The sequence below is a fragment of the Bubalus bubalis genome, chromosome 16 (genome assembly GCF_019923935.1).
Source record: "Bubalus bubalis isolate 160015118507 breed Murrah chromosome 16, NDDB_SH_1, whole genome shotgun sequence".
NCBI lineage: Eukaryota > Metazoa > Chordata > Mammalia > Artiodactyla > Bovidae > Bubalus > Bubalus bubalis.
This window is the reverse complement of record NC_059172.1, coordinates 5,817,446-5,839,768: the sequence shown is the minus strand read 5'-3', so window position 1 is coordinate 5,839,768 and position 22,323 is coordinate 5,817,446. Positions and strand designations below refer to the sequence as shown.

At 39.4% G+C, this 22,323-nt stretch overlaps 2 protein-coding genes and 1 pseudogene across 2 annotated transcripts; 2 read left to right on the top strand and 1 right to left on the bottom strand.

The window, feature by feature from the left end:
• Positions 1-4,149: 4,149 nt before the first annotated feature.
• LOC102397952 (olfactory receptor 1019-like) lies at positions 4,150-7,460 on the bottom strand. Its single transcript, XM_045163045.1, has 2 exons — positions 7,332-7,460; positions 4,150-5,082 (listed from the first exon to the last, which is right to left on the bottom strand). The coding sequence occupies exons 1-2, from the start codon at positions 7,458-7,460 to the stop codon at positions 4,150-4,152; spliced, it is 1,062 nt and encodes a 353-aa protein (XP_045018980.1).
• Positions 7,461-13,199: 5,739 nt separating this feature from the next.
• LOC112579426 (olfactory receptor 5AP2) lies at positions 13,200-14,153 on the top strand. Its single transcript, XM_025265869.3, has one exon. The coding sequence runs from the start codon at positions 13,200-13,202 to the stop codon at positions 14,151-14,153; it is 954 nt and encodes a 317-aa protein (XP_025121654.3).
• A 5,366-nt stretch (positions 14,154-19,519) lies between these two features.
• Positions 19,520-20,446, top strand: LOC102396076 (annotated as a pseudogene).
• The last annotated feature ends 1,877 nt before the right edge of the window (positions 20,447-22,323 follow it).

Sequence of the window (22,323 nt, the reverse complement as noted above, 5' to 3'; positions counted from 1 at the left end):
TATCCAGAAGATGTTGGCAATTTGATCTCTGGTTCCTCTGCTTTTTCTAAAACCAGCTTCAACATCTGGAAGTTCACGCTTCATGTATTGCTGAATCCTGGCTTGGAGAATTTTGAGAATTATTTTACTAGCATGTGAGATGAGTGCAATTGTGTGGTAGTTTGAGCATTCTTTGGCATTGCCCATCTTTAGGATTGGAATGAAAACTGACCTTTTCCAGTCCTGTGGCCACTGCTGAGTTTTCCAATTTTGCTGGCATATTGAGTGCAACACTGTCACAGCATCATCTTTCAGGATTTTAAATAGCTTAAATGGAATTCCATCACCTCCAATAGCTTTGTTCGTAGTGATGCTTTCTAAGGCCCACTTGACTTACATTCCAGGATGTCTGGTTCTAGGTGAGTGATCATACCATTGTGATTATCTTGGTCATGAAGATCTTTTTTGTACAGTTCTTCTGTGTATTCTTGCCACCTCTTCTTAATATCTGCAGCTTCTGTTAGGTCCATACCATTTCTGTCCTTTATTGAGCTCATCTTTGCATGAAATATTCCCTTTCTATCTCTAATTTTCTTGAAGAGATCTCTAGTCTTTCCCATTCTGTTGTTTTCCTCTATTTCTTTGCATTGATCACTGAGAAGGGCTTTCTTATCTCTTCTTGCTATTCTTTGGAACTTTGCATTCAGGTGCTTATATCTTTCTTTTTCTTCTTTGCTTTTCATTTCTATTCTTTTCATAGCTATTTGTAAGGCCTCCCCAGACAGCCATTTTGCTTTTTTGCATTTATTTTCCATGGGGATGGCCTTGATCCCTGTCTCCTGTACAATGTGACGAACCTCCGTTCATAGTTCATCAGGCACTCTATCTATCAAATCTAGTCCCTTAAATCTATTTCTCACTTCTACTGTATAGTCATAAGGGATTTGATTTAGCTCATACCTGAATGGTCTAGTGGTTTTCCCTACTTTCTTCAATTTCAGTCTGAATTTGGCAATAAGGAGTTCATGATCTGAGCCACAGTCAGCTCTCGGTCTTGTTTTCTTTCTTGTTTACTATTCTTTTCTTTTTTAAAAATTATGACATATACTACTTGGTTTGTAGTTAGTGGGAAAGGAAATCCCATTTTCTTATTTTTCACATAGCATATAGGATTATTCATTGGATTATTGCTCCTCTGTCCGTATGGTTCTCCAGGCAAGCATACAGTGGGTTGCCATTTCCTTCTCCCAACTCTACATCTGTCTATTAACCCCTGTAGTTTCCTCCATAATGTGACATCAGTGATATTTTAAGAACTCATGTTGGGATTGAGTGATTTTGAACCAGATCAATTTCAACTCATATATAATGACACTCATTAGAATGACTGGTAAATTCTGAAGCTTCTATCCCTAAGGGTCTCTGATGCTTTTCATGATGAGTGTGGATGCTCTATACTTTAAGGCAACCATTGTGTTTCCCTGACCTTTCACTATATTGGATTGGATGAAGGGCTGAGATAGAAACAGTGCAAGTATTTAAAATGGATGATGTGATGGAATTTCAACATACCTGAGAAAAACTTAGGTGTCCTTAGATCCCAGTCTCTGTCTTTACCCTATCCTGATACTAGCACTCTTGCTTTCTAATTCAAGATTTGTAGGCTTCCCAGGTGCTCAGTCACTCAGTTGTGACCCCCATGGACTATAGCCACCAGGCTCCTCTGTCCATGGACTTCTCCAAGCAAGAATACTGGAATGGGTTGCCATTTCCTTCTCCACTTCCCAGGTGGCACAGTGGTAAAAAAGAATCTGCCTGCCAATGTAGGAGATGCAAGAGATGGGGGTTTGATCCCTGTTTTAAGAAGATCCCATGGAGTAGGAAATGTCAACACACTACAGTATTGTTGCTGAGATAACTCCATGGACAGAGGAACCTGGAGGGCTACAGCCATGGAATCACAAAGAATTGGACACATGTGTGCACACACACCATAACATTGAGAACACACAAAGAGAAGTTATATCCTTCTCTATCGTCAGTCATTGATATGTCAGGGTTAATGGAACTATTCTTTGATAAGGGCCTTGGGATGATGGTGGAAAACATGAAGACTCCTGGCACCCCAAGAGGCTAGAGTTTACGTGCAATTGGAAGAGAGGGAAAGGAAGGCAGAGGGGAAATTAAGGATGAGAGCTGGACAGCCAGTCCTATAGACATTACAGTCTTGCTAAAATTAGCCTTAGGGATTGATCCAAACTGTATCCTAGAGCTTCTTTGAGGACTGAAAGGATGTAAATATGTGAAGTTGACCAAACTCAGATGCCTACCCCTTTCAATTTTAGGAAGAAGAGACCATAGGGTACCAGTAATTATTAGGTGAAACCAACCACTTGGCATCAGGGAAAACTGAGGACAGGAAAAAAAAAAAGAAAAGAGTCTTGTCAATATTCACAAACCTAGTTAGAAGAGCCTGAGTCTCCAGCTCTTATTCTTGGGCTTTGCATTGTTGTTTAGTTGCTCAGTCGTGTCCAACCCTTTGCAACCCCATGGACTGCAGTGTGTCAGGCCTCCCTGTCCACTGTCTAACAGAGTTTACTCAAACTTATGTCCATTGGGTTGATGATGCCATGCAACCATCTCACTCTGTCACCCACTTCTCCTCCTGTCCTTAATCTTTCCCTTTGCATAGCTCCTGATTTTCTTGGTGGCAGGAGTTTCAGAGAGAAAACACGGTAAACTCTCTCTGGAAGCACAGAAAATCCCTGTCCTTGGCACATGTGTGTCTCATGTTTGTATCCTCCAGAGGTATATATCTGGCATTTATAAGGTTTTGCTGAATATATGAGTGAAAGGATCCTGGGATGAGTTAAGTCATCCTTCACATCAGCCCCATCCCTCATGTATTTAGATAAGTTTTCTCTGACTTCCTTTCACAGTAGAGAAATTTTCAACATTTGAATCTATCATTCTTCATGACTCTGAAAAAAATATTCTTTAGAGCGATTGGTTATTTCCTCTTTCATGTCCTGTCTCCATTTCGAATCAACCTGTGAGCCAATTTCAAAACTAGGAACAAACAAAAAAATATGTATGTCAGCAGGTAATGTGAGGGGGGGATAAATTGGAAGATTGGGATTGCCATACACACTGCTGCTGCTAAGTCACTTCAGTCGTGTCCGACTCTGTGCGACCCCATAGATGGCATCCCACCAGGCTCCTCTGTCCCTGGTATTTTCCAGGCAAGAGTACTGGAGTGGGTTGCCATGTCCTTCTCCAACACATGAAAGTGAAAAGTGAAAGTGAAGTTGATCAGTTGTGTCCGATTCTTCACGACCCCATGGACTGCAGCCTACCAGGCTGCTCCATCCATGGGATTTTCCAGGCAAGAGTACTGGAGTGGGTTGCCATTGTCTTCTCCGGACATACACACTACAATATATAAAATAGATAGTTAGCAAGGACCTACTGGATAGCATAGGGAAGTATACTCAATACTCTCTAATGACCTATATGGGAAAAGAATCTAAAAAAGAGAGGATGTATGTATATCAGATTCATTTTAATGTACACCTGAAACTAATACAACATTGAAAATGATCTATCTTCCAATAAGAATTTTTTTAAAAAAGAAAAAACCTAATGCATCTTTCTCAGCTTGACTTTCAAAAATATTAGTTTATTTTTTCTTCAGATCATAGAGTTAAAGATTACTGAAAATCTTAGGAATTTAGGATTGACTTGGAGGATATAATGCTTAGTGAATTAAGTCAGACAGAGAAAGACAAATATTGCATGATATCTCTTATATGTGGAATCTAACAAAACAAAACAAACTAGTCAATATAGCAAACATAAAAAATAAATAAGCTACAAGAATATATTGTACAGTACAAGGAACATAGGCAGTATTTTATAATAACTATAAGTGAAGCATAACCTTTAAAAATTTTGAATCAGTATGCTGTACATGGAAACTTATTCAAAATGGCACATCAACTATACCTCAATGAAAAAAAAAAAAAATAGAAGATTGACTCAGCTAATAGTTGGTAAGTTGTAGGGCTTATGAGAAAGTTACTAGAATTTTTTTTTTAATTTCCTGCCACATCCTTCTACCACTATTATTTACCTGTGTTAATATTTTTTTTTTCATTTTTGTGATTAATATTATTGAGGTTTCTTTCCAATTATTTTCTTGAGAGCAGCCTTCACATCCTTGTTCCGTAAACTGTAGATCAAGGGATTCAACATGGGGATGATAACACTGTAGAACACGGAGGCCCATTTGTCTTGATCCAGGGAGTAGCTGGATGTTGGCCTCAGGTACATAAACATGACTGTACCATAAAAAAGTGTGACACCAGTGAGGTAAGACCCGCAGGTGGAGAAAGCCTTAAGGCGGCCTTCAGCTGAGTGCATTCTGATAATTGTGATGAGGATGAAGGCATAGGAGATAAAGATGATGAGGATGGTGCTGAATTCAATGAAGACACAGAGACTGAAGAGCAAGATCTCGCTGATGTAGGTGTCTGAGCAAGAGAGGGCTAAGAGTGGTGGGATTTCACAGAAGAAGTGGTTGAGGATGTTGAAACCACAGTAACTCAGACTGAAAATGAGGGCAGTGTGGGAGACTAAACTCACCAAGCCAGCCAGGTAGGAGCCCAGCATGAGAGCCAAGCAGACTTGCTTGGACATGAGAGCGCTGTAGCGGAGGGGTTGACAGATGGCCACAAAGCGGTCGTAGGCCATGGCAGCCAGGACATAGCACTCGGCATCCACAAAGCCTATGAAGAACGCAAACTGGATGGCACAGCTGGAGAAAGAGATGACTTTGTGCTTTGTTAGGAAGTCAGCCAGCATCCTGGAGGCAATGGCTGAGGAGTAGCTCAGGTCGACAAAAGAGAGGTTGCAGAGGAAAAAATATGTGGATGTGTGAAGCTGAGTGTCTGTTATGATCAGGATAATCATCCCAACATTCCCCACTACATTGGCCAGGTAGACCAAGAGGAAGATCACAAAAAAGATGACCTGCAGCTGAGGGTCTTGAGTGATGCCCATAAAGATAAACTCAGTCACCATTGAGTGGTTTTCTTTATCCACCTTTTCAATTTTATGTGTGTGTGGATTTGGCTTATTGTTTGAGGTGATTCTTAAAAATCCTCCCAGTAATTAGATTCAGTAATCCACAGGGCAAATCAAATGACTTTGGTGAAGGTGATGGCCATGGGTTTCCTGCAGGAACTCAGTCAACATAGGAGAAGATGTTAGCATGTTAGGGATGGCAAATAATCTTCTCCAAAAACCTTGGCGTTCTGAGGTCATTTACCACATAGTACCAAATGTTTGACCTGATTGTTGTGAATATATACCTAATTAATTAGTAAAGAATAGTTTTGCATGCCCCTTCTTTCTAAAACAAAGCAGACAGCAAACATTCACTCTCATTGCATATAGGCACACAAACACACACAAAAAGATCCCAGGGTCTCAGGACATAACACATCATGCCACCCTACTCTCCACACACACACACACACACACACACACACACATACACAGAAAGTGAAACACTTGGAGCAGAGGGTGAGCAATACAAGATTAAAGCAGTGAAAAATGATAATTTTTAAAAGGCCAGAATGCTAACTGTATGCCAGAATTTTCCTTTCATCCACACATTATGTAATTTCATCCTCATCACAGCTCTATGAAGTAGGTTCCAATGTTATCTCCATCTTACATCTGAAAAGAGCAAAGCTAGATACTAAGTAGCTTCTGTACAATCAAGAGCCAGTAAGTAGCAGAGCTGGCTCAGACTCTAGAATCTACTTCACTTTGTCATCTTCTGTGTTTATGTGATTTGATGGAGGTTATAGACCTTTACTTTTGTGCCCACCTTTCTTTCTTTCCTGTCTTGCCTATTATTCATGGGCATGGAATTAGTTCTCTGGTTTCTCTGATCTTCAGAAGCACCCAGGATTTTGGCATGGAGCATAACAAGGATGAAGACACTGCTGTGTTTTTGGACGATTTTATTGCCTAGCCAACAGCTTCAACTCTTCAACTCAGAGTTAAGATTCAAGGATTCCTCTCTTGCGAGAATAGGGAAAGTGTTATTCATCTCTATGGACACACTGGAGCATGTGTTGGTAAACTTTTTCTCTGTTTTTATGGAAAACTGGCCCATTGAAGAATTCTAAGAAGGGAATGGGCAAGAGTAAACCAAACTAAACCAAAATATGAACTTAGAAATAAGTAGCACCCTCTATGTAAACCTGAAAGAAGTCAGACTGAATCTACTTTATTTGGTTTATTGGCTCAAGAAAGACAAGAAAGTAGAGAAGTATAGTGCATCTTTCATTGGAGTGTGGTCATTCATAATGGGCTTCCCAGGTGGTGCTAGTGGTAAAGAACCTGCCTGTCAATGCAGGTAGATGTAAGAGACCCGGGTTCAATTCCTGGGTCTGGAAGATCCCCTAGAGGAGGGCATGGCAATCCACTCCAGTATTCTTTCCTAGAGAATCCCTTGGACAGAGGAGCCTGGCAGGATGCAGTCCATGGGGTCACAGAGAGTCAAACATGACTGAAGTGACTTAGCACACAGTATGCATACATTCATAATAAGCTAAATCTTGGTGTGATTGATAGTGATAACCCCATCAACTAAATTAATTGTTTGAACTTGATGAATTGCTGTGAGATACAGCTTTCTTATCTGCAAAATGAATGGGGGCGAGAATGCAAACTCTATGGAGCTTTCCAATTCTAGCAGTTTAAATTCTGACTTACAGTGAGACATTTAAAAGTCAAACCCATGGTCTATATCTCCTTTGTAAACTTTAAGATGGCATGGACCTGATGCCAAGGAAATCCATGCCCAAAGGAGCACTTAGTAGCATAACACTCCACTCTGAACAGGTTATATTTCTTTTTAGCCCCAAACACGCTGACATGGGACTAACTTGTGTGGTTTTGTGTTTGTTTGTTTGTTTTCTACCTTTGGGGAGAGGTCCAATGCCTCCTTTTCTCTTACTGAGTTATGCTGAACAAATATTCTGAGAAGAAGCCCAAGATGAGCAATCACCCCCCTGCTCTCCCTGAGCCATCTGCTCATCCCACTTTTGCTTCTATTTGCAGAAAGTATTTAAGTTTCAGAGTCATCACTTCTTCTCCCAGAGGAAATATGATGAAATGGTTTTTGCACTCACAGGAGACTCAAAGATTTGATGAACTACCATTCCCTATGGAATTTCGCTCCCTCTCCCTTCAACTTCAACAATAAAAGAAGGAAACACAAGGGAATTTTTTTCAGCCTCTCTAGTTGTGGTAACTGAGTCAATGATGAATGTTACCTGAGCTGTTTTTACAATCCCCAAACTGCCTTCATGATTATTTTGACTGTAATTTAGAAAGTTCTGCTTACTGATGGCTGAAGTCACTTCAAAGAGGATGAGACTTTCCATGCTATACAGAGTGGCCATATTTTGTTGCTGTTTAGTCACTCAGCCATGTCTGACTTTGCAACCTCATTGACTATAGCATGTCAGGCTTCCCTGTCCTTCAACATCTCCCTGAGTTTGCTCAGACTCATGTCCTTTGAGTCAGTGAAGCCATCCGACCATCTCATATTTAAACTATATTTCTCTATTTAATTTGAAAGAATCTGGAATAAAAGACTGAAATTTAGCAACAACAACAACAAAACCCAAGTTTTTGAGATTGATCTTTTTTGAGAGCCTGCTGCTGCTGCTAAGTTGCTTCAGTCGTGTCCTACTCTGTGCGACCCCAGAGATGGCAGCCCACCAGGCTCCCCCATCCCTGGGATTCTCCAGGCAAGAACACTGGAGTGGGTTGCTATTTCCTTCTCCAATGCATGAAAGTAAAAAGTGAAAGTGAAGTCACTCAGTCATGTCCGACTCTTAGCGACCCCATGGACTGCAGCCTACCAGGCTCCTCTGTCCTTGGGATTTTCCAGGCAAGAGTACTGGAGTGGGGTGCCATTGCCTTCTCCGTTTGAGAGCCTAGTGGATAGGAAAATGGAAAAAAAAAAAAAAGGGCTGCAGAAAATTAACATTTTTTGAGCATTTATTCATCAGGGATTCTGCAGGGTAATTTCCTTATTTGGTCAATTGAATCTTCTGATGGTACCATGACTGAGATCAGAAAAGTCATATGAGGAAAAGTCATATCTTCGTTAGTCAGCATTACCTCTGTTTTGTGATGAATAAATGGTAGTTGCTTGTTTTGGGGACTTGAGAGTCCCATGACTCTCCATGAAAACTGCATTACAACTTGTCAGTGGTTTCTCTTTTATGGTGCCAATCTCACATTCTTATTTCCAAGGTGAATTTTCAGAAAACTCCATGGAGCTCTCATTGCATCCTAACTTCTGATGGTTCTCATCTTGGTAGTAGGGAGATAAAATGCTGTCTGTTTTCTAGGATAGTTATTTATTTGGCTGTGCCAGGTCTTAGTCACAGCATGTGGAATCTTTGTTGCTTCATGTGGGATCTTTCGTTGCAGCGCATGGACTCCTGTTGTGGCACATGGGCTCAGTAGTTGAGGCAAGCTGGTTCCAGTAGCTGTGGAGGGTAGGCTTAGTTGCTCTGGGCATGTATGATCCTAGTTCCCTGACCAGGAATTGAACCCATGTCCCTTGAATTGCAAAGTGGATTCTTACCCACTGGACTGCCAGGGAAGTCCCTGTCTGGTGCCTCTTTGAATGACACTTAAACTGGGTTTCTTATTCTGAAACTCCTTGAGACTTTCTGCTTCACAGCTTGGGCTGACTAGGATGGTCCATGATTAATTACTCCTATGTTGTTCAGTGGTCTCATTCCACCACTGTGATGTCACCTAGGGTCCTTTCAGTCCTATATCCCTTACCATTGATCTCTTAGTGCTGTGTGATCTTTCTTCCAGCTTCCACTCACACTTCTGTATAATAATGAATTCACTATTAATTGAAGAAAAGTTATTTATTTACTTATTAAATAAACTTCATTGTTTGCCAATTATGTTTCAGACTCTGTGTTGATAGGAGCCTACTGTATTTTCCCTCTAAAGAAAGGCTAAGATTTAACCAAAATAATGTAAATATTGTCTGAATTGCTAGAGATAAATCAATGTATCTTTTAAGTCTTTGTATCCCCCAGAATTTAGTGCAAAGTACATTGAGTACATTGTAATGAGAGAAATTATTTGGGGTATCTTCTCAAAGTGACATAGATAATATAAATGATTGTCATATGTTGATCAATTTATTTCAGACTCTGTATCTCTTAAATGGAAGATACATTTAGGCAATGGGAAACTTGTAAGCATCAATCTAAACTACATACGCTGATAACTATTTCTTATTCTAGACAGTAGGAAGGAGAGCCAGGGTGGGGGAAACTCTTGCTTATCAGTCAGCTATCTATATGTATTTGATGCAACAATTCACATGCATTCATCCATTTATCTACAGATTCCATCTATGAGGCGGGTGTCGGTATTCCTATATAGAAACGAAAAAGCTGAGATATAAAGAGGTTTGATGCATTATCCAAAATCAGTGACAGATAGCCATGACTGAAAGTCAGGTCAATCCTGTTCTTGCTGGCTCCCTTTACCTCCCTCAATTAGTCCATTACCATGATTCAGGTAGCATAATTTCCTTTATGTACCCAAAGTCCTTATACAAGGCAAGATCAGAGATTGAACTAACCTGCTCTTTTGTGGATATTTTTAATGTTCCCAAGGGAACCAGACCACTAACTGTTGGGATGACAATAAAAGGGTGTTTAATGGTGATTAGAGGGGCTTCCCTGGTGCTTCAGTGATTAGGAATCTGCCTGCCAGTGCAGGGGACATGGGTTCGATCCCTGGTCTGGAAAGACCCCACATGCCAGAAAGACCTGGTGCAGGAGCTACTAAGCCTATGCCTCAGCACTCAGCACCCTGGAGACTGTGAGCTACAACTACTGAAGCCCACACACCGGAGCCCATGCGCTGCAACAAGACACCACCGTAATGAGAAGCCTGCGTACTGCAATGAGAGAGCAGTCCCTGCTCGTGGCAATTAGTGAAAGTCTGACATAGCAATGAAGCAATGAATCAAAAAAAAAAAAAAAATCAAAACAGTGATTAGGAATACTCATCTAAAAATTCATTCTATTTAGCCCCAGGTATCCCAAGGATAAAGGAGAGGACCATGAAAGAGATATGTGAGTCCCTTAGTTGCAGAGGGGGAAAAAAAAAACAACAACAAGTATATTAAAATGAGATGACATGGGGAACACAGTCCCCAGAGCCATAAGAACAAGAAATATATCCTATTTAAAATGTCAGGATGCTTACTCCAGACTCTGGTCTAGGAACTCTCCAACTGGAAATAGCTGCAAACAGTATTACATATATATTGCAGCAATGTATTCTATATTTTGAAATGTATTTTACATTAACACATTGGGATTCTTACCTTAAAGGAAAAGTAAAAATAAGGAGGACTCAGTCTCTGCTGAATGTGAGAGATTCTCTCATGACAGGGAAGGTATAAGTGTTTCACTTTTCTCGTCTCTGTAATGGTTGGTGTCTAAAGTCCTTTACAACTGTGTCTACGGCTTAACCTGGGGCAATTAGAGGACACTTTTCTAAAACACTTTTCTAAAAAGTTTTTATGTTTTCTTGCCTCCCGATTTTCTTTTTCTGGTGAATTTGGGCATTGGATAAGAACAAGCAAAGGGATCAAGTAGAAGTCAACCAATTAAGAAAGGTAAGAAAAAAAATATTAAAGTTGTGTCCCATGTAGCTTACTGATCTGAAGAAAAATTCACAATCTTGTTAATTTTTCCAATTACCCACAGACCCAAGTTTCCAAGAATTACTAAATGACTAAGAAAGTATTTTAAATAACTGCTCCTTTTTTATCAACACAAAATTTCTTAGTCTTTAGGAGAAAGCTGAGGAGAATAAATAATATATGACTTGAATGCTTTTTTAAACACCGGAGATTTTAAGGAAATCTTACTATTATTTTCACAAATTTAGAAATTGAAAACCCAGATGAAGAATCTCTGGACTAGATGGTTGACTGCAAACTCTCAGCTGGGGAAAAGAGTATATTTCACAAAAACAATAAATGAATTTGCTTGCTAAGGAAGAGGAGAGAATGAGACATGTAATTTGCAATGCTAGATGTAAAATGAATGGTATTTTGCTAAAAGACAAATTAATGAGAGTGAGTTCTGAAAAAGGCAATTTTCAGCCACTGTATTTTCTTTTTAGGAGATATACATATTTTTTTTCCTAATGTAGGTAAATGGATTCTAATGTATTAATACAGTTCTTAGAATTATAAAATCAACATCTCTGTATATTAGTGCTCACACCTATTAATGACAAGGTCCTGAAGGAGAACTGCACTGACTGGATGTAAATTAGACATCCATAGGCGATCTATGAGACTCTGAGCAGCAGTCACCAATCTTTTGTACCTCTCATTTCTCATGTGCAAAAAGAGGACTATAATACCACCTACCTCATAGAATTTAAATAAAATAATGCAGGAAACATACTTAACACAGAGCTTGTAGATCATAAGGAATGAGTAACCTAATTTAGTACTTGCTATTTTTACACATTGTTGCCTTTCTTTATGTGCCTAACACACACACACAAATTTCTAGAGCATTTTATTCTTTCTGCTATTTCTGATGGAAAAGTACTCTCATGGAAGCTTTCATGTTGAAGATGAGAGGAAAAGACCCTTTCCTTCTTTTTAATACCTGCTGAAGATGCTCTTCTGTGAAATTCAAACAGCAAGTTTAGTCCAAGAACAAGGACCTAGGCTGAATATCTGCCCAGTGAAATCAGAAGAGGGGCAGTGTAGTTTTGAGGAACAAATAATGTGGCATCAAGAGACTTATGTTCTATCCAGCATTCACCACTGATTAGCTGAGACATTCCTATACTTCACTAACCTCACCTAACAAAAGATTATCTTCTTAATACTCATGGGCTTATTCTTGATTATCTCCCTCACTGAATTGTGGTGAGGTTTAGGTAAGATAATGGGTGCAGTGATACATTGAAAGTATTACAGTATTGTATAAAACTGCCAGGCTTTTTGCTTATTGGAGTATTGAGTCCCTGTCCCAGTGGAAACTGAGTGGATCTGAGCATGACTAGGCACTTCTTGTACAGTGGTGTCTGTAAGAATGGAACCAGATCCTGCCACCCTTCCCCCAAGCTGTGCTCAGTAGATCCTTTAACATCAATATTAGCACAGGTGCTGAGTTACTTTGATCTTCTGTTTTAAGTTTTTTAAAAAAAGATTTATATTAATTCAGTTCAGTCGCTCCCATTCAGTTCAGTTCAGTCACTCAGTCATGCCCGACTCTTTGTGACCCCATGAATTGCAGCACGCCAGGACTCCCTGTCCATCACCAAGTCCCAGAGTTCACCCAAACTCATGTGCATCGAGTCGGTGATGCCATCCAGCCATCTCATCCTCTGTCATCCCCTTTTCCTCCTGCCCTCAATCCCTCCCAGCATTAGGGTCTTTTCCAATGAGTCAACTCTTTGCATGAGGTAGCCAAAGTATGGGAGTTTCAGCTTCAACATTAGTCTTTCCAATGAATATTCATGGCTGATTTCCTTTAGAATGGACTGGTTGGATCTCCTTGCAGTCCAAGGGACTTGCAAGAGTCTGCTCCAGCACCATAGTTCAAAAGCATCAATTCTCGGCACTCAGGTTTCTTCACAGTCCAACTCTCACATCCATACAGTCACTTAGTCATGTCTGATTGCTTGTGACATGGACTGCAGCACACCGGGCTTCCCTGTCCATCACCAACTCCTGGAGCTTGCTCAAACACATGCCCATTGAGTACGCGATGCCATCCAACCATCTCCTCCTCTGTCATCCACTTCTCCTCCTGCCTTCAATCTTTTCCAGACTCAGGGTCTTTTCCAATGAGTCAGTTCTTCACATCAGGTGGCCAAAGTATTGGCATTTCAGCTTCACTATGAGTCTCCTATGTCAATGGAATGTTCTAGGCAAAAATACTGGGGTGGGTTGCCATTTCCTTCTCCAGGGGATCTTCCCCACCCAAGGATCAAACCTGAAGCTTCTGTATTGGCGAGCTCATTTACCATAGAGCCAGCAGGGAAGACCAACTGTTGTGTATTCATCTGACCAAATAGCATGTTCTATCTTTTCTCTTATTGCAGTTCAAATGGTCAGATATACAAAAGAGATGCAAACCAGGAATCAAACAGAAGTGACCGAATTTATCCTCTTAGGACTCTCAGACAATTCAGAGCTACAGGTCGTCCTCTTTGGATTATTTCTGTTGATCTATGTGGCAACCATGGTGGGTAATTTGGGGGTGATTGTGTTAATTAAGATGGATCCTTGTCTCCACACCCCCATGTACTTTTTTCTCAGCAGTCTCTCCTTTGTTGATGCCTCTTACTCTTCTTCTGTCACTCCTAAGATGCTGGTGAACCTTGTGGCTGAGAGCAAGGCCATTTCTTTTAATGGGTGTGCTGCCCAGTTCTATTTCTTTGGCTCCTTCCTGGGGACTGAGTGCTTCTTGTTAGCTACGATGGCATATGACCGCTACGTAGCCATTTGGAACCCTTTGCTGTATCCAGTTCTCATGTCTGGGAGAATTTGCTTCTTGCTAGTGGCTACCTCGTTCCTAGCAGGTTTTGGAAATGCAGCCATACACACAGGAATGACTTTCAAGTTGTCCTTTTGTGGCTCCAATAAGATCAATCATTTCTACTGTGATACACCAGCTCTGCTCAAACTCTCTTGCTCTGATACCCACATCAATGGCATCGTGATCATGGCTTTCTCCAGCGTTAATGTCGTCGGCTGTGTTATGATCATCCTCACTTCCTACCTATGCATCCTCGTTGCCATCTTGAGGATGCCCTCCTTGGAGGGCAGGCACAGAGCCTTCTCCACCTGTGCCTCTCACCTCATGGCCGTCACCATATTCTTTGGCACAATTCTCTTCATGTACTTGCGTCCTAAGACTAGCTACTCAATGGAGCAGGACAAGATTGTCTCTGTCTTTTATACGGTCGTGATCCCTATGCTAAATCCCCTCATCTACAGTTTGAAAAATAAGGATGTGAAAGGGGCCTTAAAGAAGATCTTACAGCAACAGATAATGTGAAGCCATGTTACATATCACCCTATTATGTGGAATAAGAATGTTTTCATGTTAACTGTATTGTCTAATTGCTTGAACTGTTTTTCTGTGTTAAAGTATATTGTTTAAAATGAGATTTGTTCTTAATTTCCTGGTGTCCTAAATGTGTATTTATTAGCCTGTAGCATGAATCAATACAGTGAAGGAAGGCAGTGTCTGGTAAAATATCAAAATACTTGGAATTGGCTGACCTAGATTTAAATCTCAATTTCAATATTGAGCTTTTTCACTCTTAATTTTATATATATATAACTTTGATTGGATCTTGGAAAATAGACTCTGAAACAGATATTTGTATTTAGGAAATTTATTGGACAATGTTCCCAGGAACAATACTGATAAAGAAGTAAGGGAAATAGGATTGGGTAGAAGAAACTAATTTGTGATGAAATTACAACAGAGTATTCAGCCAGTTCCATGTGGAGATCTGGAGTTGAGATTATCCTTCTCAGAGATGTTTCAAATTTGAACAGAAATGTTTCAAATTTATACCTTATCAGAATATCCTTCTCATATCCTTCTCAGAAATGTTTCAAATTTATACCTCCATAATAACCTGCTTTACATATGGGTCACCCACTGGAAGCAGTCTAACTTTCAGAATGACAATGCCTTTCAGCAGGGATATTCCAAGAGTAGAGCTCAGCTATGAGGTGTGAGCTGTTGATGCCCTAGGAAGCTGGGGAAGTAAATACTTCAATACTGAAAGTCCAATCCGGGTAGAATATCACAGCATCTATTGTAAATAGTAACACTCTTCCATTCACATGGATATCAAGAGTACCAAATACTATAGAAGAAAGTCCTAGTTGTTTAATAATAAGAGTGCCATAGCAATAATGGGGGTATAGTTTACTGACTTTGTGAATTAACTGAAATATTTTGGAGTGTAGTAATCTCAAAGTCAAAGCATTCTTTTTATCTGTAGCCCAGCCAAAGTTTCACATAATTTTCAATAAACATTTATCAAACACAATTATCTATTTATTGCTCATTGTAATGGGATCGGGGCTGTCAATGTTGGATCAACAGGGAAAAAACTGTCTTGAATAAGATGATATGTTGAAGAAGGACTAAGTAATGATTTGCAATCAGCTAAATGTCTGTTTCCTATGTTTTTCCATCCCACTCTCCACTACAGACCAGAAGGTGGAATACCAATGTTCCAAATGAAACCACTTCATCCCCAAAAGGTTTGTTAGAGACCACAAAGGAGGAGATAACTCACCCTATCCCCCTGGAACAACCCTCCAGTTCAGTTGCTCAGTCGTGTCCAACTCTTTGCGACCCCGTGAATCACAGCATGCCAGGCCACCCTGTCCATCACTAACTCCCAGAGTGCACTCAGACTCTCACGTCCATTGAGTCAGTGATGCCATCCAGCCATCTCATCCTCTGGCATCCCCTTCTCCTCCTGCCCCCAATCCCTCCCAGCATCAGAGTCTTTTCCAATGAGGCAACTCTTCGCATGAGGTGGCCAAGGTACTGGAGTTTCAGATTTAGCATCATTACTTCCAAAGAAATCCCAGGGCTGATCTTCTTCAGAATGGACTGGTTGGATCTCCTTGCAGTCCAAGGGACTCTCAAGAGTCTTCTCCAATACCACAGTTCAAAAGCATCAATTCTTTGGTGCTCCGCCTTCTTCACAGTCCAACTCTCACATCCATACATGACCACAGGAAAAACCATAGCCTTGACTAGACGAACCTCTCTGCTTTTGAATATGCTGTCTAGGTTAGTCATAACTTTCCTTCCAAGAAGTAAGTGTCTTTTAATTTCATGGCTGCAGTCACCATCTGCAGTGATTTTGGAGCCCAAAAAAATAAAGTCTGACAGTTTCCACTGTTTCCCCATCTATTTCCCATGAAGTGATGGGACCAGATGCCATGATCTTCGTTTTCTGAATGTTGAACTTTAAGCCAACTTTTTCACTCTCCACTTTCACTTTCATCAAGAGGCTTTTGAGTTCCTCTTCACTTTCTGCCATAAGGGTGGTGTCATCTGCATATCTGAGTTTATTGAAATTTCTCCTGGCAATCTTGATTCCAGCTTGTGTTTCAACCCTCCAATCTCTTGTTAATTCCACTTTTAATTATTAACCAATGTTTCTCTCAAGGACATTAGTGGAAAAATATATTCAGCAGGTAACACATGCTGAAGATATATCACGTGAGAAAACAAAATTCTTGATTTCATTAAACTTGTTTTTGAGTGAGGAAGACTTTATTGTCAACATCAAAGTGTTTATACACATTTGCACAGGCATTTGTTCCTGTTTGTGTGGGATGCATGTGTGTGACATGGATAAGAGTTGTGCTTTAAAGAAATTAAAGTGAGAGAAAAGGGTTGTATGGGAGTAGAGCAACCTGTGGAAATAATATTTGAGCAAGTCCTGCATAGGAATAATATTTCATGAATACCTGTGGTGAATCAAAGGCCCTGAGGTGAGATCCTCCTTAGTTTGTTAAAAGAATAGTAAGGGAACAAGTATACATGGAACAGAACGAGTAAATAAAAAGAGAAAAAACTGCAATCAGGAAGGTCTTTGGGGAGTGATGGATCAATTGGAGTAGGTTATAGTAACTCATTCCAATATTCTTGCCTATTAAAATAGATATGAGTATGGATTATATTTTCAGTGGAATTGTGAATTTTTGAGGCAAGACCTAATACATTTTATATCATTTAATTTAATTCAGTGTTATTCACAATGGAGTCTTAAGACCATAAAAGATATTTTGTACTTCAAATGCCTAACTTGTTCACAAAGGTATAAGTGACTCTCTGGGGAGAAAATAGTTCAATTATCTCAGTGAAAAATAAGTGGATGTCTTAATTTTGGGTTAGTATATTTCAGGCTTTTGTTTTTTTAGTGTTTTGCAAAGATGATTAAATCTCAAGAGCTTCATCGCAACCTTAATAATCTGACCCTCAGCCTCAAATTCAGAAGTAGCATCTTATACTCTTTGTTGAATTAATTAACCATATCTTAAGTCTGTCACAGCTGAGTTCCTTAGGCCACTTCCATTTTCATCAAAGCTATAAATTTCACGCTGTAGGGGAAAAATTTTGTATTCCTCCAAAAAGCAATAAATAAAACTAAACTTATAAACACCACTACTTTCAGTGAGTATGTCTTAAGGACAGCAGGTAAGATGATTTAATTTATCTCTAAGTGATTAGATATAGAAAGCTTCAAAGAGGATTCAAAAAGCATTCAAGGAATTAAGACACAATCTCTCAGTGCTCTGTGACAACCTGGAAGAACAGGGTTGACAGGGAAGGAGGCTCAGCATGGAGGGGACGCACATGTGCCTATGGCAGATTCATATTGATGTAGGCAAAAACCATCACAATATTGCAAAGTACTTATCCTCCAATTAAGATCAATAAATAAAAATTTTAAAAACACTATGTCTCTAAATTGTGTCTGAAACACTGAATTGAAGGTTAGCAACTAAACTAACACAATTATTTTTTTTTTTTTAGAAGAAAGGGGTTTAGGACGACTAATAAGAGATGAGAACTTTATAGAATATTCAACCTATGCATACACATACAAACACACATGTACCCATACATCTTTCTGTGTATATATGTGTGTTTTTGTGTGTGTATGAAACTGCTGCTGCTAAGTCATTTCAGTCTTGTCTGACTCTGTGCGACCCCATGGACTGCAGCCCACCAGGCTCCTCCGTCCATGAGATTTTCCAGGCAAGAGCACTGGAGTGGGTTGCCATTGCCTTCTCATGTATGAAGCAGGGAAATTTAATGAATTTTGTGCAGAAAGAGTGCCAAAGCACTTGGCATATCTAATACACTGTGTAGTGCATTAAATAAAATTGTTTTATGCTCTTATATGCAGGCTTTGAGGAACCACTGCAATTGTCAGCCTTTATCTATCTATATACAGAAACATATGTAAACACATACACACATATGAGGTCATATATGTCAGGTAGAATATAATTTATATCATATATATAGATGTATATATATATATTTATATGTATAAAGTAGAGATCTACAAAATGGCTGTGAATTTTTTTAAATGGTATTTTATAGGGTGGAATTTAACTGATTTTAGAGAAAGAACGGTCAGTTAAAGGACTATTGTAGTAATCTAGGTGAAAGATGATGTTGACTTGAGCCTTAATGGTAGAAATAAATAAAGTTGGCTTGTTGACGTAGACATTTTGAAAATAGAGACAACATAATTATCTGATAGACTAGTTACATAGTATGTGAGAAAGAAAAGAGAACAATTTCTTTAATATTTATTTGCTTGTATTTATTTTTTATTTGAACACATGGAAGTAGAGAGTTGTCACTGACTTGAGACAGAGAATGTTATGTTTGGGAAAATTAAAGGAAGACATGAGCAAATCAGCTTTGAGTTAGGTTGAGTCATTATTTGATATTAGTGTGAAAATGTGAGTAAGTGATTGCATTATAAGTCTGGGATTTGGGAAAGAGGTCAGGGCTGAAATAAATTCAGGAGTTGTAAATATATAGATAGTATTTATAGTCAAGAGACTGAATAAGATCATGAAGGTAGAGTGTAAATAAGAAAAAAAAAATAGAAGAAGATCACAAAATGAGTTCTGAGCTACTCCAATCTTAACAGTCAGAGAAAAGAGGAATGAACAAAGAAGGCTTAGAAGGAGCAGCCCATATGGTAGGAGGAAAACTCAGAATGGTGTGTCCTGAAAGACAAGAGATGATAGTTTTTCAAGGAGTAGTTAGCAATTAACTCTGCCAAATATTATTGATAGATCAAAAAGATGAAGATTGAGAATTGACCACTGAATTTAGCAGCATAAAGAACCCTGACAACCTTGACAAGAACAATTTCTGTGTAGTGACGGAGTGAAAGTTTGATTGGAGTGGGCTTAAGAGAAAACAGGAAAAAAACCGAACTGAATTCAGGAAGTATTATATATCCAAGTATGTCTCACATTTCACTGCCAAAGAGAATGCAAAGGAACTGGATGATAGACAGTGAAGGCAAAAAGATCAACGGAGGAGGTGAAAAACTTTGGGAGGTAAGGTAAGATATAGACAAGCAGGGGTTGATTATCAACAATTTCACACACGCATGGATAAATGCTCATTTTAAAATAAAAGTTGCTGAGTTCACTTAAGAAATCTTTTTATTGTTCTGCAGTTAAAAGAATAAAAAGCCTTAATATACACGTTCTTTGGACATTTTAGAAGTAATTTTACAGTAGAGAATAAACTGATTTTCTTTTTTTTCTTTTTTTTAATAATTTATATCACTGATTTCTTTCTTATCTCAGCAAGCCAATCATCCATTCTGAGACAAAGGGATGAGCAACCATTCGACAGTGACTGAATTTATTGTCCTGGGGTTCAGCAATCATCCAGAGCTACAGAATCTTCTTTTTATGGCATTTCTAGTCATCTGTATGATCACTGTGTTTGGAAATCTTGGCATGATCCTCTTAATCAAGATTGACTCACATCTCCACATGCTAATGTATTTTTTCCTCAGTAACCTGTCCCTTGTTGACTTCTGTTACTCTTCTGTCATTGCCCCTAAAATGCCCGTAAATTTCTGGGCAGAGAACCCAGTCATTTCATTCAATGAATGTGCCACTCAGTTCTTCTGTTTTGGTTCTTTTGCTGGCATTGAGGGATTCCTGTTGATCGTGATGGCCTATGACTGTTACGTGGCCATTTGCAAACCTCTCCTTTACACGGTCACTCCTCCCAATTTAACGTCACGCTGGTGCTGGCCACATACCTTGCTGGCTTCATAAATGCTGCCATTCACATGGCCTCACCTTCCAGCTGCCTTTCTGCCACTTCAGTGTCATCAACCACTTTTTCTGTGACATTCCACCCCTCCTGAAACTCACTTGTTCTGACACTCGTGTCAATGAAGCTGTCATTCTTGCTTTTGCCAGTTTTAATGAGCTGAGCTGCCTCCTAACCATTCTCACTTCCTATCTCTGCATCCTCACTGCCATCGTGAGGATCCGCTCTGCTGATGGAGGCACAAAGCCTTCTCCACCTGCGCATCCCACCAGATGGTGGTCACCATCTTCTCTGGCACAATCCTGTTCATGTATCTGCGCCCCAGCTCCAGCTTCTAAATGGACCAAGACAAAGTGCTGTCTGTGTTTTATACAGTGGTCATCCCCATGTTAAATCCTCTCATCTATAGTCTGAGAAACAAGGAGGTCAAAACGTCCTTTGGCAACATTTTTAAAACATCCTCTTTTTGCTTCTAAACTTAGAATTGCCAAAGCGTGGGCTTTTAGGGCTCAGAGGGAACTTAGAAATGGTCAAATCCACATGTGTTTACTCTGGCTCCATGTCATTCTGTCATGAGGGTTTCTGTTTTGTTTTTGCTTTTTTTTTTTTTTTTTCTAATAGTGGAATTGGACCAAACATTCCAAGCATCCTGGGGAATATGATTGCTCTATATAAATCCCATTTATTCCAGAGAACCTATATGCTTGAAAAAACCAATTATCATGGTTCAACTCCCTATTTAGGAGCATAAAAAACTCAAAATAGGCATATGTAAAATATATTGTAGGCCTTGTTCCAGACCACTGCAATATGTGAATGGCATAATAAAGCAAATTACACAATTTTTTTGGTTTCCCAGCTCATGTAACAGTTGTATTTATATTATATTGTAGTCTACTAAGTATGCAACAGCATTATGTCTAAAGTGTATATATTTTAATTAAAATACTTTATTAAAATTTAGCCTTCAGTGAGTTACAATCATTTTACTGGTGAAGGGTATTGCTTTACTGCTGATGACTGCTGAGTGATCAGGGTGGCACTTGCTCAAAATGTGGGTTGTGGTGACAGTTTCTTAAAATGCAGCAATGAAGTTTGCTACATCAATTGACATTGTCACAAAAGATTTGCCTGTAGCATGTAATGCTGTTCCACAGCATTTTACCCACAGCAGAACTTTGAAATCTCAAATTGATACTCTCAAAGGCTCACACTGCTTTATCAACTAAGTTTATGTAATATTCTAATTTTTTTGTTGTCATGTCAACAATCTGTAAAACATTTTTCACCAGGAGTGATTCCATCTCAAGAAACGATATGCTTTGCACATCCACAAGAAACAACTCCTTATCCACTAAAGTTTTATCCTGAGGTTGCAGCATTTTAGTCACATCTTCAGTCTCTACTTCTAATCAAGTTCTCTTACTATTTCCACTACATCTGCAGCTACTCTCACCACTGAAATTTTGAACTCCTCAACGTCATTCATGAAGGTGGAATACAACTTACCCCAAATCCTGTTAATGTTAGTATTTTTACATCTTCCAAATGGATCATGAATATTCTTAATGGCATTCACAATAATGAATCCTTTCTTGGAGCTTTCAATTTCCTTTGCCCAGACATCAAATAAATCACTAACTACAACAGCCATAGCCTTACAAAACATATTTTTAAAATAATAACATCTGAAAGTTGAAATGATACCTTGATCTATAGGCAGCAGAATGGATGGGGAATGTGATTGCTCTGTTGTGTTAGCAGGCATAAAAACAGCACATATCTTGTTGTACATCTCCATTAGAACTCTTGGGTGAACAGGTGCATTGTCAATAAGTAATAGTACTTTAAAAATAAATCTTATTTTCTTCCTTTTATTTTTTTCTGAGCAGTAGATCTCAACAGTGAGCTTAAAATGTTTAGTGAACCATGCTTCTCAGGTGGCACTAGTGGTAAAGAACTCGCCTGTCAATGCAGGAGATACAAGAGACGTAGGTTCAAACTGAGTCCGGAAGATTCCCCTGGAGTAGGCATGGCAACCCACTCCAGTATTCCTGCCTGGAGAATCCCGTGGACAGAGGAAGCCTGGCAGGCGGCAGTCCATAGTGTAGCACAGAGATGGACATGACTGAAGCAACTTAGCAGCAGCAGCATGTTGTAAGCAGATGTGCTATCATCTACACTGTTGTTTTATTTATAGAGCAGAGGCAGAGTAGATTTAGCATACTTCTTAAGGGCCCTAGAATTTTCAAAGTGGTAAATGAGCATTGGCTTCAATTGAAGCCTCGAGCTACATTAGCCCCTAACAAGAGAGTCAGTCAATCCTTTGAAGGTTTGAAGTGAGGCAAACCTT

Bases quoted from the DNA above. Each gene is read 5' to 3' on its own strand.
- LOC102397952 (XM_045163045.1), bottom strand. From the start codon at position 7,460: ATGGCCACTCTGTATAGCATGGAAAGTCTCATCCTCTTTGAAGTGACT. The intron at 5,083-7,331 runs GTAACATTCATC...AAAATTGAAAAG, and splicing joins GGATTGTAAAAACAGCTCAG to GTGGATAAAGAAAACCACTC.
- LOC112579426 (XM_025265869.3), top strand. From the start codon at position 13,200: ATGGTCAGATATACAAAAGAGATGCAAACCAGGAATCAAACAGAAGTG.